General features: G+C 40.1%; 1 protein-coding gene across 1 annotated transcript; it reads left to right on the top strand.

The window, feature by feature from the left end:
* The first annotated feature begins 7,187 nt into the window (after positions 1-7,187).
* On the top strand, positions 7,188-19,778 carry rfng (RFNG O-fucosylpeptide 3-beta-N-acetylglucosaminyltransferase). Its single transcript, XM_074620827.1, has 9 exons — positions 7,188-7,600; positions 9,790-10,353; positions 14,037-14,085; positions 14,833-14,935; positions 15,106-15,259; positions 15,369-15,454; positions 16,132-16,297; positions 17,094-17,179; positions 17,713-19,778. The coding sequence occupies exons 2-9, from the start codon at positions 9,856-9,858 to the stop codon at positions 17,786-17,788; spliced, it is 1,218 nt and encodes a 405-aa protein (XP_074476928.1). The 5' UTR covers positions 7,188-7,600; positions 9,790-9,855; the 3' UTR covers positions 17,789-19,778.
* Positions 19,779-20,226: the final 448 nt, after the last annotated feature.

Here is a 20,226-nt window from a genome sequence, read left to right as displayed (position 1 = left end):
GAGTTCCTGCTCAGGCTCTGGGATGGGGGAGCTTTGGAAGACAACAAAATAAATTAAAAACAATAAAGCACACGACACACAAATTCACATAACCATATCACCAGGGTACTATGGTCCAATAAGAACTGAGTGAGTAAATTTAACAAATCATTGATTGGATGCGCCAGAATTTTCTTCAATTAAAAAAAGACAAAACTGAGGTATATTAAATATATTAAATCAAATCATTATTTATTTCTTGCACTGTGACTGCACTTTAACTTTTATTATTGTATTTTGAACCTGCCTTATTCTATTTTAGGTTGTTTTCATTTTCTATTCTCTTGGCTCCTTAATGACTGTTGTTAATTGTTTTTAAATGTCTTTTTGTGGTGCATTTCCTTTGAATTTTGTCTCGATGCTTTTGGTGTTTTGTGTAGAGCTCTTTGAAATGCCTTGTTGCTGAAATGTGCTAAATAAATAAACTTGCCTTCTCTTGCCTTGCCTTTGGGGGGAACCTGACGGGAAGATAAGGGAAAACCTATAGGAGGAGCTAGAAGAAGAGCTAGAGGAGGGGCTTGAGGAAGAGCCAGAGGGGGAGCTAGAGGAAGAGCTAGAGGAGGAGCTAGAGGAAGAGCTAGAGGAGGGGCTTGAGGAAAAGCTGGAGGAGGGGCTAGAGGATGAGCTAGAGGAAGAGCTAGAGGAGGAGCTAGAGGAGGAGCTAGAGGAAGAGTGAAAGGTAGAGTGAGGGGATGGTCTATGGTAAGACCAAGGGTCAGTGCCAGGTGGAGAGGCAGAGTGACAGACAGGTGGAGAGAAAGGGTCACAGACAGGTGGAGAGCCACTCCCAGAGGTTGGTGCTGGGATCCTCCGCATGATGAGCCCGGGGATGCTGGGCCGGATGGGGACAGGAATGAGGACACTTGTCCAAGCGTAGCCTCGGTCCATCTGAAGGTAAAAACAAATACAAAACCTCAGACCACTGCTCCACATCATGTTAACATACAGTCGTCAAGACGACATTCATAAAAACACAGTCGGACGACAGGAAGGACGACGCATCAAGACGACATTCATAACAACACAGTCGGACGATGACACATCAAGACGACATTCATAACAACAAAGTTGGACGACAGGAAGGACGACACATCAAGACGACATTCATAACAACAAAGTTGGACGACAGGAAGGACGACACATCAAGACGACATTCATAACAAGACAGTCGGACGACGACACATCAAGACGACATTCATAACAACACAGTCGGACGACAGGGAGGACAACACATCAAGACGACATTCATAACAACACAGTCGGACGACAGGGAGGACAACACATCAAGACGACATTCATAACAACACAGTCGGACGACAGGGAGGACAACACATCAAGACGACATACATAACAACACAGTCGGACGACAGGAAGAACACATCAAGACGACATTCATAACAACACAGACGGACGACACATCAAGACGACATTCATAACAACACAGTCAGACGACAGGGAGGCGACACATCAAGACAACATTCATAACAACATAATTAAACTTAATGTTAACCTTAATGTTGATATGGCAAACTGATTAAAAAGAACATTTAAATTTAAAAAAGGTTGCTGACCCCTACAGATTACAACATTTTTGTTTCTTAACGTTAGACAACAGAGATCCGATTAAGGTTGTTCTTTTTCCACCCTTTGATGTATTAATAGAAAATGTGTAGAAAATGTGATGTTCAGGTTTTGTGGGGTCATTGCCCTTCTTACCTTTTCTCCCACTGGAGAGCCAGGGTCACAGCCAGATGAAGAGCCAGATGAAGAGCCAGGTGGAGCGCCAGGTGGAGCGCCAGATGAAGAGCCAGGTGAAGAGCCACTCTGAGAGGTTGGTGCAGGGATCCTCTGCAGGATGAGCCGTTTGGCGCTGTTCCGGTCTGCGCTCGGAACGAGGACCCATTTCCATGTGTCGCGTTTGTCCATCTGAAGGTAAAAACAAATACCACCCTCAGACCACTGCTCCACATCATGTTAACATACCATGGCCTGTTATACAGTGATGACTTTCTCACATCACATATTGAATTAAGTGGATCAGTACCACAATGCAATAATATAAATACTTCATTGGAAGAAAATCTCATATAATACATTATACATACCACATATACAATGCATACATCATAATGTATGCATTTCTTTCACAGTGTTATTACTGCAGGAGGTCCTCCATATGTCAACTTATGTTGCTGGTACAATGTGAAGGCACACATGGACCCTGTTATTCTCTTAATATCATTTGACACAACATCAAGCCTATGAGCACACAGTCAGCACTAATACATGTTTTAATGTAACATTTCTGAATGCAGAAAATTCAGTCAGAATCTACTTTTGAAAACTAATGTTAACACTTCATTGTACAGGTCCGCAAATGTCATGGTTATTAGGTGATAATTAGCAAGTAATATATTGGAAATATCTTTGGAATTACTGCCAAATTATCTCAATATTTACTTCAAAATGGATCTAAGATTACTTTATTATAATCATTAATTAATAATAATATGCTAAAATAGCATATAATCGTTAAAATAGGCCCCCAAAACTAATAGAAGACACTTATGATCAGGCACAAATCTCACCATTGTGTGACTTATTGTCTACACAAATGTAACCTGGTAGCTGATGTCCTGATTCAGGGAGTTTTTAAAGAAATTTCAAAGAAGTTATTTGCTAATTATCATCCATTTACCAGCAGACATGGAAATAAAGCATATCAATTAACCTTGTATTCTTTTCCTGAAAATGTATTAAATTACCAGCTATTGAGAAATAGCAGAATATAATTATTAAATAATGTTTATAATAAATTCAATACATATTGAGGTAAATATTGGGCTAATTTGGCAGTAATTCCAAATAAAGTTCAAATAGGTTACTTGCTAATTATCACCTAATTAACATGAAATGTGCAGACCAGTAAAATGAAGTGTTACCCATTACCAGCCGCAGTGCATTCTGGGGGTTCGGAGAGTCTCAATGGTTAAACACATAGAAAACAACAACATGGGGTTAAAAAGTGTACAAATCTCACTTTTTCTTGGGAACTGTCCGTCAGTTAGTGATAGTTGGTCTTTGGTAGACGTCCTGGTGTAAAATAATCGCTGTTTGGTGTTTTCTTCTCAGAGAAATCGTCGACTGAAATCTTCCGTTTTTCTGCTGTTAGAAGTTTGTCGAAATGATGCACCTGGATACTAATACCATAGCAACCGTGGAATCCTCAGCTCCCTGGCAACAAGGTGTCTGATTAGCCTCAAAGTGCCCATATATGGTGCGTTCAAATGAAACTCGTTGATCTGGTGTTTTACAGTATGGAGAAGTCGTGAACATGATATGCGTGGCGTTCAAGTGCTTAAATCAAGTCACCGCAAAGCAAGGGATATATTTTTTGTATTTCTTTTTTTTATTGAAGAAAATTAATTTACAAACATTAAGGCATTGTAATCTAAACTCAATACTTCTAACATACAAAGCACAATTGGATAGGAAAGATAACTTAAATCATAAAAAAAATAATATAATAACAAAAATAAAAGAGGGGGTAGAAAATAATTCAAGGAACAAAAAAGAAATGCATTAATAAATAAATAATAATAAGACTGCACTCTTCCATAGTAGCTCTAGGGGTCATCATCATATGTTCAGTTCTTCATAAGCTCTGAGGAGAGACTTTGCATGTTGTTCTTTCATTAGTCTTAAAGCACTGAGATGATTGTCCACAAGGTCCCTTTTGAAAAGCAATGGCAATATTAATGTTACTGTTCTGGCGTCTAGAAGCCACAGAAGCTATAACCATGTAGCAAGCTAGCAAGTGCGTAACATAATGCAGTAAATGCAAAGGCATAATGACAGAGGAAAAAGACGAGGTCTTTGGAAATATCAACATTTTCCTCAAGACATATTATAGAATTACCAAGAAAAATAATAAAAGACTAAAATTACAATATAACTTCTTATGCACTGAAAAAATGAACTTCCATGGGCTCCGCCATTTCTCGCAATATCAACAAACACGTCAGAAGTTGTGAACGCAGAGCTTTGAGGAACTCAGTGCCTTCAAATGGGGTCGTGTTTACTGTGTTTACAAGATGAGTCCATATGAACGCCCCCCTCATGTCGTATATCGCCTCTCATCGTTTTGATTCAAACAACAGGTGACTTCAGACCTTCTGGAGGTAAAATAAGATATGTTGTCTTTCTCTTTTCAGGAGCTCACATTGGAAAAGAACCAGCAGAAGAAGAGCTTCTGAAGCTGGACTCTGTAACTAAAACCTCAGGACAGACACCTCCGCCCTATGACCCCACCCTAACCCCATCTCCCTGCTCACCACTGGATATCGAAAAATCCATAATCCACGAAAACTCATGATAGATAACGTTGAAATAGAAAGAGTTTGAGAAAATACATTTTTGGGAGTTCTTATTGACCACACACTATACTGGAAACCACATGTAAATCACGTAAAGACAAAAATGTCAATGTCCATTGCAATATCGCACAAAACAAAAGACATCCTTAATCTAAATTCATGACATATAGTGTTGTACCAACTGCAGCCTACTGGTAGGCCTATTTCTAACATAATTTACCCATTTAAAAGTTAAAAATAGAGGTTATACTTTAGTTAGACTCTGCCTGACTCATTGATCTCCATGATCTTAAAATAGCAATTATTCTCCCTCTGAGTTCTTGGTTTACTTTAACCCTCTGACAATGATGGTAGATAATCTGACAGGCATTAACATTACTGTCATTTGAATTTCAAGCACATTTAAGTTTTTAAGATAGTGGAAATACAGTGGTATCATATGAATCTTGAGATCTTGAGACACATACATGTAAACTGAGAGAGACTTACTCAGTGATGGAGGCTACATACTGTACAATTCACTCCAACATTAGCTATATTAAAATAGAAAAAATAGAAAATAATAATATATAACACTGAGCTTTAGGGTCTGCTGCCTGGTAATTAGTCCAGTCCTCACAATATTATACAATTAGCTTTGTCTATACAATGTAAACATAAGCCTGTAGGCTATGGCTGCATAGCACCTGTAAATTATAGATGACCTAACAATACTATTATTCATTTTATCTGCTGCATCAGACCCATTCAAACTGGCTCCCCCAGATTTCATTTTAATACTATACTATTTATACTACTTTATGGCTTAGTTGGATGGATGGTAATTATTTACTGAGAGATGTGCATCCATGTTGTCCAATAGGCCCAGCTATATCCTTTTTGCTGTGAAGCCATTAGGCTATACTGACCCTTAATGGCATGCAACTCAAGTAACTGATAGCAGTGAAATGACTCAGACAGGCTTCTGTCAGAGGCCAAATGCATTATGTTTCTGTAAGATCAAAGCTACTTTCAGCTGGTTGTCATCAATTACTTGGATTGAAATATCACAATCTGGGCTTTAAGATATTTAAGATATATATACTAAGACTCACATTTTGTGTACAGCCATGATGTGCAACAGTCCATGAAGCAGTACATATGACATTGTGTAGCTATACTGTATGTCTGTATGGTTCTGCATGTGGCTGTTCAGAGCCGAGGTCTTGCAGCTGTATGGTTTCTCCCCCCGTGTGGATTCTCAAATGGATTTTAAATAAAAGCTGCTGAAGTTTCTTCCACAAGTAGGACAAGTCCCCTTTCTCTTTCATGTGACTTTACTACATGCTGCATCGGGTTCTCTGAGGGATTCAGACCCACTCCACATGATGCCACAAAGGAATTCTTGATCATCTGAGTGTCCTTAATGAGGTCGGCTTTGTATCGACAGTCACAGGATTTTGTCCACACAATTTGCGAGGAAATGTGGCTTTGAATTCCATATTTCACATGGGACTTGATGGATGTCCTGTTACTGTTCTGCACCTTTTTAATGTTTTCCCCTCTTTGTACATTTTTAAAACTCCCCAAAGCAAGACTGTGTTTCACTTTTATCATCCCGGCTGCCTTCACTTTCATCTTCAAAATAAAAGAAATGAAAGTGGTTTGCTGGTTCTGGTGCCTCTTATTCAAGTGCATGCATCTTTCACTGGTTTAGTTGATTTCTGAATTTTCAGTACAATCACTTTACATCAATTTTCCAAATGTTGAATGTGGTTAGGATACCTACTACCTTTTGGGCTTCGCTTTATGGAGAAATTTATTGGCAGATAATTTGGCTGGTTGGGGACAAATTTTGTCTTGGCATATAGTTAAAGAAATTTCCTTTAAAATTTTGCATCGCATATATCCAGAAAAAAAGACATTGGAGAGATTTAGAATTGATATTGAGTATTCTTGTACTTTCTGTGAATTAGAAGAAGAAACAATATGTAATTTGTTTTATCAATGTATCAGAATATTTTGGGTGGGTGCTGAACAATATTTAAGAAGGAAAACTGGGCAAACAATTACATTTCAGGAAAAGGACTTTCTTATAGGCTTTGAAGGTAATGAGAAGGGGAAAAGATAATATGCTCTTTGTACAGTTAATTCTAATTTTGGAAAAATTCCACGTTCACAAGCAGAGATGGGCGGACTCCAAACCTAATTTTGAACGTTTTTATCAATAACTGAGACAATATGGCACCACGATAAGAAACATTAAGAATAAGAAGGCAATCAAAACTAACTGTGTTTGACAAATTTCTTATGGGCCGATGAAAATCTATTTTGATTTTGTAATAATTGTTTTCATTTTTATTTTTTTTAATTATTATTATTATTATTATTATTATTATTATTATTATTATTATTATTATTATTATTATTATTATTATTGTTATTGTTATTGTTATTATTATTAATGTACCCCTGGCATGAGCAGTATGTATGTACAGTATATATTGATATTTATTGTATTTTTAAAAAAAATAAAATAAAAAGTCAGTCATTATGAACACAGAGCCATGAGAAGCTGCAGAAGTAGTTTTCTCTCAGAGCACTTGAATTTGCTGAAAGGTTTTTGTTATGAAGGAACTGTTGGTTGTTATTACAGCCCAGAACCAATAGAGGGCTCTAGTGCCATACACATAGGAGGATCATCCAGAGTGAGGTGTAAATGTGTAGAATGACATGATGTTACACCCTCTTGTTTTCAGTAGGTGGCGGTATGCTGCTTACAGTTGGTTGCGATCCGCCAGAAACAGAGAGAAGAAGAAGAAGAAGTAGAAAGTGCAGTGGGATTCTCTGAACACCGCTGTTGTCTTCTCTAAAGTCATCCTGAATTATCCTCTTTCCTTGACCTCAGGACGTTTTCCATCGAGGTCAAGGAAAACTAGTTAGGAAACGACATTAGGAGGTAATTTTTGTTTAACTTTTCGACCCGAGAGGACGGAAGAGGATCTAGGAAAAACTCTTCGTTATATTTAAAGTCACGTCGGAACAAAACAGAAGAGTGGAGCAGTGGATCCGGAGGCTTTAAGGTTCATCATTCAACATAGTTATTATCTCCAGTAAGTTAGTTGTGTTTCAGTAAAAGCTTTATGCTTCCGTCCTCTTCATACTGGACAAAAGACATCAAATGTTGTGTCCTCTGATCTTCTCTGGTAAGTTGCTGCAGGTCCCTCTGCCACTCTTTCTAAAGCTGCTACACACCACACCAGACTCCACCTGGAAATCTGTCCATTTAGTGTTTAACTTGTTACAGACTGACTTTTTTGTCCAGTAAAACATTAGATTAAATCGTATAAGGATTCAAACTATGTTACTCTTCAATTCGGCATAGATCTAATTCTTCAAGCAGCATGTATTTGAATAGATGTTATACTTTTCACGGACGTGTTTGTCTTTTTTTAGGGGGGGGTCCAGGGGTTTTTAAGAGGAGATAGCAGGTCAACAGTAGATGTCACATAGAAGTGGTGTACATCATCTGAAAGCTGAGAACCTGGAGATAATTTAAGATGCAGCTCAGCACTGTGTGTCAAGTTGTTCTAGTCATTAATTAGAAATAAACATGAATTAATTAATTATTGTAAAAAGTGTATAAGGGTTTAGAACATTATGATCGAAGTATATGATGGTCATCCCCATGCTCTGTTATGTCTCATAAGTTGTTGTAGCAAGTTTTGTGTTGCTACCATTTGTTACACAGATTTGGTGATAAATTCTTGCAGAAATCTAAAAATGTCAAAAAGGTTTTGATCCCAAATCACAGCATGGCTTTTTCTATGGTGTTCCTCAAGGTCTTTGTGTCTTAATGTGGTATTTTGGAGGGATTATTGATCACCTTTATCAATTCTCGATAGATAAAAATAGTTAAATTTAGCAACAAATCTGTGTAACAAATGGTATCAATCCTAAAATTGCTTATGAGACATAATAGAGCATGGGAATGCCCATCATATACTTCAATCATAATGTTCTAAACCCTTACACACTTTTACAAATAAATATTATTATTATTGTGATTATTATGATTGAAGTATATGATGGTCATTCCCATGCTCTATTATGTCTCATAAGTTGTTGCAGCAATTTTTGTTACACAGATTTGGTGCTAAATTTAAGCATTTTTTTTATCTATCGAGAATGTATTAAAAATGATCAATAATCCATCCAGAACACCACATTAAGACACCAAGACCTTGAGAAACACCATTGAAAAAAGCCATGCTGTGATTTGTGTTAAAAAACGTTTTGACATTTTTCGATTTCTGCAAGAATTGCATTTTTCGGCGATTGGATGGCGAGCACTTCTGTTGTGTAAACTGCTCAGAAACCCCCTTATTGTTAATGTAGCTAAGAAAGCCATCCATCCTCTGAATGCTCTAGGTCTGTAGTTTGTGGCTGTAAAGTTTCATGAGGCTGTGATTATCCTAGAGGTCACCACAGGTCATTTTATACAGTGAGGTCAAATTTAAAAAAATGGTCTCACTACAATGTAATGGCTACTACGGGGACTAACATCATCACACATGAATACAATTGGGCTCATTGGATCCACAAGAGTCTCAGCTTTACAGTGATACCCAATTTATGTGATTCAAGACTGTTTAGGGACCCCAGTATGCAGAAATATTCAAATACACCTTTTTAGAATAGGTGAGAATAACACATTTATACTGCATGAAAAAAACTGCATGTGATTATCATAAAGTGGGCATGTCTGTAAAGGGGAGACTCCCATTTTCATCCACATATCTTGAGGTCAGAGGTCAAGGGACCCCTTTGAAAATGGCCATGACAGTTTTTCCTGATAAAATTTAGCCCAACTTTGGAGCATTATTTAGCTTCCTTCCTAACATGGTAGCAAGATATGGTTGGTGCCAATGGATTTTTTAGGTTTTCTAGTTTGATGTCTGTGTCTAGCCCTAAAATTGAACCTACTACAGCCTCTGAAAGACAGTAAAGTCAGTGCTATGATTGGCTCTGCAACACAAGTAGTAGACAAGTAAAGGTAACACTTTATATTACGGATCTGTAATTTCCTAATAATTCCTTAAAATTTTACTGGAAATAACTTTTTAATTCTCCAATAGTGATGATACTACAGTGAATTATCATCTGAATCTGCAGCTCCCCTCGTCTTTACACAGCTTTATAGTGAATTTCATAGTTTAGCTTTGACTTTTATTGTAAAGAAAGAAGGTTTCAGAAGCTTGAAACTGCTCCATGTCTTTGTAGTGACCGGTTGACCCCGAATAATTTGATTCATTCCACGTGGTCCTTGAACTGAATGAATCTGAAGCGTATCGACATGTCTCTAAATACCTTGTGGAATCTTCCCCCTTTGCAGGATTCTGTGTGATGGTGTGAGGATGGGACAGAGTGGCGTTGGAAGTGACTGCAGCCCTGGAGGCTAATGAACCCGCTCCATTGGCCAGTCAGGATGCACATAGCTTCAGTGGGTGTCAGCAAATTCTGTTTCCTGACGTCCCTCGCGTTCTGCGGCCTCCTGCTTCTGCTCATCCCTGCCCTCCAGCCTCCAGCACGCCAGGTAGACCTGCCTCAGCCACGACCCCAAATCAGACCGGACCCATCGCATCATGTCAGGGTTCCGGGAGTGCCTGTCCACGGAGAGGAAACTGACTATGCCTCAGAGCTGAAGAGGAGCTCAGCAGGGCAGGGGAGATCCATCGAGACCGAAGATACCGGGAATGATATCCAGAGTCCCAAGAGGTGGACGGACTCCAAAAGAGGAGCTCTCCCTGGAGGAAAGGGAGGTAGATTTTCAGGGTCTAGGTCACGGGACCCGTTAGAGTTTAAGGACATTTTTATTGCAGTGAAGACTACCAGGAAGTACCACAAGTCCAGACTGGAGCTGCTGATTCAGACCTGGGTTTCCCAAGCTATAGAACAGGTGAGGAGAGCTGGAGTTGTTTTGGATGTAGCCTCAACTGGCCTGTGCTCACTCTAGGGCTGGACTATCCGGAGGGATATAACAGTTACACAATCAAATACTGTAGTGCTGAAAGGATTAGTTGATTGAGAGAAAATAGTAAACTATTTCAAAAATCAGGGTAAAGTAATTAGCAGCAGTTTCAGCTTCTCAAATTTGCTGTTTTTTCTGTTTTATATCATTGGTAAGTGAATATCTTTGAGAACTCGACTGTTTGTTGGACAAACAAATTGCATTGGGCAGTTTTCATTCTTTTTTTAAAGTTAAGTTAAAGACACGCTCTGTTGTAGTCCGCGCTCGGTTCAGTTTGCATGCAATTACCTCACCTAGGCGTGCAAATCAAGAGAGGAACAATTTATAATCCGTAACAGAAAGAGTTCAAACTGAACTCCGTTAAGAGTAGGGAGGAGTCTGCAGTCAATGACGGTATAAAACAATTAAATAAATATGTAGTCAATAAAATATGTTTTCAAAAAGTGTGAGTCACTGCAACCATGAGAGGTCCTCGAACTGACGGTCAAAAATGAGCACAAAAAGTATGAGGCTGATGGGTCCAGCAGTATGCGAGATTAGCCGTGGACAGACAGAGATGCACACACATACGACCAAAACACATAATCTCCTGGCGGCGATAATAAATCATACGCAGCTCCGCACCCAAAACCCTAACCCAAAGAAATGCATTTGCTAAATTCCGTGGTAGTTAAAGAGATATAATCATGTTCCATAAACTCAGGGGTGTGGTACATGAGTTAATGAGCCCACTATAATAATTCATCATGAGTTGTGATCATTAGAGATATCAGCTGCATACCGACAGCAGGTCATACAATTCCAAGCACATCTATATATGAATAAGAAGCTCTCACATAAACACATTCCTGCAGCACGTACCCCTTCACGACTTTGTGGGGTCCACCAGTTTATATTGAATTATACAGTGATGTTAGTGCTAATGGATTTGGCTCTTGTTGTCTGTTCGCTTGTCTGTTGTTTGGGTGGTTTTTTAGGGTGTTGGCTTTATTATCAGAGATTCCTCTGTGACGTTGTTAGTTTGTGCTCGTTTGACATTTAGTGGAACCACAGGACATTTATAAGGAAGTAAATCTTGATTTCAGCCCTCATCTATCTGCCAAGTGTCAGAATCCCCTCTCTATTAAAACCAGGTTGTTTATAGGTTCATTTTAGGTCATTATTATTTAGAATTATTCTACAGTTTCAGTGGCCGTTTGTTACTCTTCGCTCTGGATAAGACCCCTATTACTTAAATTCAATTGTGTTTGTGTGTATGTTCCCTTATGGCAGTCCTGGCCTGGGCTTCAGGAGAGGAAGTTCCACAGCAACCTGAAACTGGGGGGACACATGCTAAAACACTTAGCACACTTTGCCGTGTTCGTTCTCTCAATGACGTAATCTCTGCCCCACCAACCGCCGTGCACCATCATATCCACACACACACACACCCATCACTCACTACACCGCATCTCTGACTCTGATGAGTGTTATACTTACTCGAGCTTGACAGTTAATTTGCGACCTTAGAAACTGTTGTCAAACTTAACTTTTAAGCCAACACTGAGAAGGGGTGGAATATTTTTCACTAATTGTTTTTTGTCAGACTAGACCTTTCTTCAGGCTGAAGTGAGTGGAACTTCTATACTGGGAATTGCGTGAGGTCGGCAAACGTGAATCGATTAGATCTGAAGAGTAGAGAGGAGAGAATGAATTAAATATTTCTGATTTATGACTAGAAGAACTTGACACACAGTGTTGAGCAGCATCTCAAATTAATCTTCAGGTTCCCAGCTTTCAGATGATGTACACCACTTCTATGTGACATCTACTGTTGACCTGCTATCTCCCCCTAAAGACCCCCTGTAACCTCCCCTAAAAAAGACAAAACGGGGTCTGTTGTGGGTCTCAGAGGGTTAAAGTAGTCCTAAGTACCTCATATGAAGTTCTAATTATCCATCACAGAAAGCACTGTGACTAGCTGTGTATTGAGAGCTATTAAAAGCAATTATAAGTCCCACTGGCGGACAAAGAGCCTCAGAGAGGAGGACGAGGTCTAACGGCAGAAACACTCCGAACCCACTTCACCCACAAATGTCCCAGTCAGAGAGGATCCAGTTCAGTTTGTGCTCCCAGTATCAACAGCTCTCTGCTCATACTGGCTCTTGAGTCCAGGTCTGCTGTGAAAGGGCTCCACTGTGAGTCTGCTCTGTGTTAGCTATCAGCCGTAACCAACCATGTGCAACCCAGACAGTGGCGGCGGGCCGCGCGATGTCGATCGTCGCTCGGGCTGATGCCTGGCTGTTCACATCAGGAGCGAATTAGGCCGGCCAACAAGCGATTCTGCTCCTTGCTGTTTACTACAGAGCCATCTCTCTCTCTCAGTCGGGGTTAGGTCAATAAAGTCTGCTCTTCATGTTTACAACTGCCTGTAAAATTAAAAGCTGCTTTAGTGTAAATATGTCAGTGTAGCTCTTCCGCTGTAGCAGTCTGGGTGGTGTGTAGAGAAGGCGCCTTCACATAAAGAGACAGGCGATGGTTATTTAATAGAAGCCCAAGGTCAAGGTTAACGGACCGTGTCATTAGGTGGTGGGTGAAGGTTAAAGCCTGCAGGGCTCTGAAGAGGTCTAGCATGTCTGTCTCTGCCTGCTGTACATTGTACATGACTAATAGACTAGAGGGAAGACACCCAAAATCTTGAGATACCCCTACCGGAGGTAGAACAAAGCACAACAATGTTTGTCATATTCTCTTAGGTCTCCTATATATGAAATGGATTCTTGTATAAAAATATTTTACTGCAAAAGTGGTTAAATTGACAGATATTGTGACACAATAATAATAGTAGTAAAGTAAATAACATGAGTTTAGGTGCATCATCTCCCATTCAGCCTGGCTTTATTTTGCATTTCTTTTATTTATGGGGTGTGTGTCACAATATCTGTCAATTTAGCCACTTTTGCAGTAAAATATTTTTTATACAAGAATCCATTTCATATATAGGAGACCTAAGAGAATATGAAAAACATTGTTGTGCTTTGTTCTACCTCCGGTAGGGGGTATCTTGATAACTAAGGCACTTTTGGGGGTCTTCCCTTTAGCCTATAACTCTCCATACTGAGGTCTGTGGAAAACACTTGAGATTAAATAAGTGATGCTCATCGATCAAACACGTCAGTGCAAATTTCACTGTCAGTGTAGCAGGTAACCTTTATGTCTTTTGTCTGTAAAAGCTCTGTTCATTGACTGCATATAAAGATGGACGACATGACAGCTCCCTTAAAGTGAAGCTAAAACATCTGGATCGCCCCCTGGTGGCTGGTTGCAGTATAAGTCATAAGGCCCGCCCCCTTCCAGGTTAGCGGATGGGACATCGGCCACACTAAAAAGTCAAAGTATACATGCTAAATACATTTTTCCCAAAGATGGTTTCTGTCATTTTAGGTAGTTGTTATCACGCTGATGTTTGTTCAAGTGTTCATTGTTCTACTTAGTTTGGTTTTAATTAGTTATTTGATGCTATAAACACGTTGACACACGTCCTCGTCTACGAGAGAAAACAATGGAGCACTTCATTGTGTCCCCAGTAGCGCATGAATGTGTGCTTAACAGTGCGTCTTTGTCTGTTGCAGACCTACATATTCACTGACGGTGAGGACAAGGAGCTGCGGATGAGAACAGGTAAGAAGATGGGACAGTTCTCGTAGGAAATGAGAGTGAAATCTAACATGTTTTGTGTATAGCCATATTATAGAGTGACCTTGCAAATCAGAATAAACATTAGTATGATACGGCTAGGACAACCAATAAAGTGAGACAATTAAATTTGATTAAATATGCGCAACAGTATCTGGGTCAAGTTGACCTTGTCGTCAGATTATAAACATTCAGACTGTATGACTGAAGTATATCAATATGCCTTGTAGATAATAACATCTGATATGCTGTAGATTACAGGAATATGTGCAGCTGTACAGCCAAGAATTGTGTCATAGTGTTTGCATTGTAATGTATCAGGAATGTGCATAGCTACAAGTACACATTTTTCAAACAAAGCAGATAGAAGAAGAATGTTCACATAAAGGCTGTCAATCATTTAAAATATTTGATCACAATTAATCGCAAATGAATCACACATTTTTTTCATCTGTTCAAAATGAACCTTAAAGGGAGATTTGTTAAAAAAGTTAACAAAAATTGCAATATCGAATCGCAATATTTATCAAATCGGCACTCAAGTATCGTGATGGTATCGAATCGGGAGATAGGTGGATCGTCTCAGCCCTAGTATCAGACATGTAAAAGTGGTATTGAGCCATCCCTAACTGTATGTGAATCATCTGCTACCAGCATATAAAATCCACAGTACGATGCTGTACACAGCAGCATGGAATTGAACTGTGCTATGCTCTGCTGTCTCTTTACCAGGAGCTAACATCATCAACACTAACTGCTCAGCAGCTCACACCCGCCAGGCTCTGTGCTGCAAGATGTCTGTGGAGTACGACAAGTTCATCGAGTCGCAGAAAAAGTGAGTGAAAAGTGATCTGAACAGACTCGTTAAACAGCTGGGATGCAACGAATGGTTAATTAACCAATTCAAACATGATATTTCTACGAGTTGATTACAAGCCACCGACACATATCCACTCAAAGTTTGTTACAGCGCTGACTGTGTGTGTGTCTGTGTGTGTTTTGTAGGTGGTTCTGCCACGTGGATGATGATAACTACGTGATCCTGCCCAGCCTGCTGCGGCTGCTCTCCTTCTACCACCACAGCCAGGATGTCTACCTGGGCCGGCCCAGTCTGGATCATCCTATAGAGGCTGCAGAGAGGGTCAAGAGTGACGGATCGGTCAGTCTGCTTACACCTCATTAGGAGGATCCTGGCTCCACTTAGTGACAAATATAGCTGTTCCACCCTTAACAAGCTGGCTGATCTGGCTGCCTTCGTCTCATTTCAGGTGTCTGTCAAGTTCTGGTTTGCCACAGGAGGAGCAGGTTTCTGTATCAGCAGAGGCCTGGCACTGAAAATGAGCCCGTGGGCCAGGTAGGTCATGGACCATGGACATTTCTAAGTGTCTTTACGAGGGCTGTCCTCGACCACAGAAATTCTTACTCGACTAATTGTTTAGTTGATTTAATCGACAGATCTGTAAAACAGAGTTTCTCCACAAAGAATCACACAAAAGCACAATTTTAAAGAGACTCTCTGTAAGAATCAGAAATAGCTTGTTAACAGTGACACCTGTGGCAGTTAAGTCAACGACAGTCAGTTGCTCGCGCTTGTGCTCGCACTACGTGGACACGAACGAGCATCGGTCAAACGAAGGTCACTCCACGAATGGAAGACCCGGCCGATGTTGATCCTAGTGTTAACTTTTCCTGCTTCAGCCTCCCGACCATGGTCAGAAGGCACAAGGGAGACACCGTAGTTTTGGTCACCTGGGCCGGAGTCGATAACGTTACTCTCTCCGCAGTTAACCCCCTGCCGTCACTTCACTCAGCGGCAGGAAACCAGACATGGCAAACCTCTGTTGGTCTGGAGGAGCTGCAGCGTTTATTTCTGCACAAACTGCGTCTAACGTCCACTGAACATTCACTGATATTCTCAAAGCTAAATGAACTCTCTTCTAAATAAGTCCTTATTTTCTGCTGCTGCTGTTGGTGTGAAACGCATACGTCGTCAGGCTCCGTAGGCTGAAAAACTCTGTCCTCTGGTTTCAGTTTGGGGAATTTCATCAGCACAGCGGAGAAGATCCGACTACCGGACGACTGCACCATCGGCTACATCATCGAAGCGCTGCTGGAGGTGCCCATGACGCACACGCACCTCTTCCACTCTCACCTGGAGAACCTACAGAAGCTGCCCATTGACACTGTGCTCGAGCAGGTGAGTGTGTGTGTGTGTGGTTTTGTGTATGGTATGACATTTGAGAGACCTTGAGAAAATGTGTAAGTCAAATCTGGCATTTGGAGAAGGGTCTAGTAGCTGTAGAGCTCCAGGCTTGGGCCCACCGTTTCCGGTCCCGAGCTTGGAAAAGGAAGTGACGTCTCAAATTGTGTACGCCAGAGACAAATCCATCAGGATATGATAGCATGCGATTTACTAAATGGATTTCAACTTTAATCAATAATTATATTACAAATATGACAAATGTAAGCATTGCGTCTTGTATCATGTTATAATGACGGTGGGATTAACACCGTTTACTTTTTTTTCACTATTTACTGCCAAAAAGGCGCTTAGTGTCTAGTGGTAAATAAAAAAAATATCATAGACATCACGAACCGACGTAAGGTAAAATAATTTACTTTTGAAACAATATCTTACTTTCTTAACCCAAAGTGTTGACCGTCTGACCGTCCACCGCTGAGGACAAAACAACTTTGTTACGTATGCAATGACATCATTCCAACATGAGAAAATTCAGAAAATCAATTTGTTGTTAAGATCAGATTTTATGCTAATATATTTGGGCCAGAACATGCGCATTTCATGTCCTCTTTAATATTTAGATATTACTGTAACTTTTAATGATAAGCAGCAAGTAACTTGTACAAACCTTATGAATAATATTAGCATCCAAAAATATTCTTGTTTGTGTTTTTCCTGAGGCCCCTTTTCATCATTTGCTCTCTGCGCTTGAAGTTGAACGGTGTGTATTTTCTGTTTGTTTTGCAAATAGGTGACTCTCAGCTTCGGAGGCTTTGACAACAGAAGAAATGTGGTCAGCATTCTTGGAGGTTTTTCACTGACTGAGGACCCCACAAGGTAAACATATTAATAATAAAGCCCAGACATTAATAATAATATGGCTCTTCGGCTCCTCCACACACACCGCACACTCCCATGGCTCTGTTCAGCATTCAATTATCATACGGTGAATCTGTGAGACTTCAAACTAGGGTTTAATATCAATTACCTTTTATTAACAATTAGTTCTGATTCATTAAAGTGGTCAACTTCTGGTACCATGTATATTAGTATTGTTCTTAAGGATCACAAGTGATCAAAGCTTTTTTTTTAATGGAAAATGAATGTGCTGCTACAACAGCCCTCCGCTCTTCTGAGAGCGAGACTTTCCACCAGATTGGCTGCAGGGATTTGCTCCATTTCAGCCACAAGAGCATTAGTGAGGTCAGCCACTGATGAGGCCTGGCTCGCAGTCAGCGTTCCAGTTCATCTCTTAATACCCCTTTCACACCAATGACCAGGGTTGGACCAGGTTTAGGTTTGAATGTTTGAGAGAACGTTTGAGAGAAGTTAATATGTCTGCGATGCTCTTCTCTTTTCCTATCCTGCAGGTTTAAGACAGTCCACTGTCTTCTGTATCCAGATACTAACTGGTGTCCAAAGCTCCAGCATCGCCACATTATCTGAAAGCCACTGTGTTTTTTTTATCCTGCTCAACATTTATCCCACTTCCTCCACGCGTGCTGTGTTTGGATCAAGCTATGTTTTGCCGGAAAAATGTGACGTCACACATGCCATTGGGTCTGTAATCCAAAGCAGCCTCTCCTCATGCTTCATGAATGCAATTTAAAATCTAAATAGGTGGAGCCAAAGAATGACTTTTTCTGGCTACTAGAGCATGGAAGTGGGTCAAAGTCACCAGATAACACGTCTGTTATCAATTCTGAACTCCTTTGTGCATGTCAGTGCCATGCTTCTTCCACATTATATGAAGGACCCCCACAGTATTATCATTGCCTTGAGTTCCCTTACTCTGTTTATGAGGGCATGGATGTTTGAGTGTTTAATGAAAGGCCTTACTTTTCCTCTGTCACCCACAAACCACTGACTGTTACCCAAAAGTCAATATAAAATCAAGATTACATTGTTGAGGTATATTTTTATAATAGAGTCTGATTAAGATGTATTGAGATTATCCTAATTCTCTGGTCTCAAACACAAACTGAACTGATGTTCGAAACCCTCTGTGGAAGGTTTGTATGCTGCGTGGGCAAACATTTGATTTCAGTGATGCCTTCGTATTCTCTGCCAAATCCCTTCTCCTTGTGATAGCTCATTTCTAAAAAAGGCCCATCTTTATGGTTTTGCACTACTTTGATCTTTCCTGTATGATACTGACTGTAGTTAACATGTTGGTGTAAATGTGTGTGTGAACGTCAATGTATTCTTTCTTTGCGTAGGTTGTAGTCTTAGCTCTAATGCAGAGCTACTCTGGAGGCAGAGATCATTAGTTTGTCGGAGTTAGTGGAGCCAAAGATATTTCAACCACATTGCCATGAAATTTGGTGTTCATGGTCCCCAGAGGACGTTTTCATATTGGGTACGATTGATCCGTACTGTGCCCGAATACGATTGACCTTTTATTAGGCACTGCCATCAGGTCCAAGTTTCCTGTTGACCAACACTTTGGTCCATGATGTGGCATTTTTCAGTGTGATACCTTATCAGATTTAAATGAAAACATTTTCAGATGAGCATTCTTTTGCTTGAACTAAGCAGTAAGTGATTTTCACTTGATAAGATTTTTTTTTTAAATAAATCCGGATGCCCAGCTACCAGAAGCCTTAAAATAAGATCAAAAGGCCAATGTCAATGTTGTTTAGTGTAGTTTATTCAAAGGCAGGGTGGGCGATCTTGAGAAACTAGAAAGAGATTTTAATAAATGTTGCAGCCGAAAAAGCTAGCTCCAAAAGTCCATAAATCCAGTAGTCTGCTGACCCTCCGAATTATAAATGCTCATGATAAAATGGAAAAAGGAAGGTCCTTGTAGACAAAATGACTTGTACTTCGATAAACTGGTTCTTTGGCTCCACCCACTCCGTTTACACCAACCTGTGACAGTAGAGTGCTGCAGGGATGATTTTGTAGGCCAACCCGGAAGTTGGCATCGCCCCGGTTACCCTTGACAAATTATTGTTTATAAATGAAGGATTATTGCAGAAAATAAGCTCTGTGGAAAACAAACATTTCATACTTACTTACACGTTTTGTTCAGCAAAGTGTGACGTATTTTATGTCGTCGAACAAAACATGAAAATCTCTCCAGCTTGTGTTAAACACAGACCTTATTTCAGCCATCTAACTAATATCCCATTCAAAAAAAAAACATTGACTTCGAGCACTTCGACTTCTGCAAAATTGATAACTCATTTCTGGGTTTTAGGACTCATTCCTGCAGCACTCACACTATTTCTGCCTGTGAAAAGTATTTGTGTAAAACACTCGTCTACCTTTTTGCACACAAGACTAGAATCCAAAATCCAGAGCACGTGTTCCACTGCAGGTCAGTGAGTGAGACTGAGTGAGTGAGAGAGTGAGTGAGTGTTTTTGTAAACCCTTTACCACTGATGTATTATTGTGTTGTTTCAATAACAATAAAACCTTTCTGCATCGTCAAGTGTTTCACTGATTCATTGTTATCATATAGTTGATGTATGTATCTGTGTTATTTGGGTCATTGAACCGAACTCTGCGTGACCAAACCAATGCTTTAGCAGTATTGTAATTAATGACATCGATTAGAACTGTCAGATTTATAGGAGTCTGTTATCCCGCATCCTCCTGGGAAGTTCCTCTCTGTAACCAGTTAAATCCTTTTGTTAGACGGGCCGATGAGCTCACTGAGCAAAACACTGGAACACATGAAGTTGATTAGTGCGGAGGGACGCTGCTCTTATATCACAGACGGGGTGGATGTTGTTGAAGAAAAAAGGCTACAACTGAGGGTGTGTGTCTACATAGTTGTTTGTGTCTGTAAGGTCTGTGCACTTCAGTCATGATCATAATATGTATGCTCATTGCTACAAGTTAAAGTGGCAGTAGGCAGAATATTAGTATTAGTATTA

Source organism: Sebastes fasciatus, chromosome 20 (assembly GCF_043250625.1).
Source record: "Sebastes fasciatus isolate fSebFas1 chromosome 20, fSebFas1.pri, whole genome shotgun sequence".
Lineage (NCBI taxonomy): Eukaryota > Metazoa > Chordata > Actinopteri > Perciformes > Sebastidae > Sebastes > Sebastes fasciatus.
The sequence above is the reverse complement of the archived record's forward strand: the minus strand, read 5'-3'. Positions and strand labels throughout refer to the sequence as shown.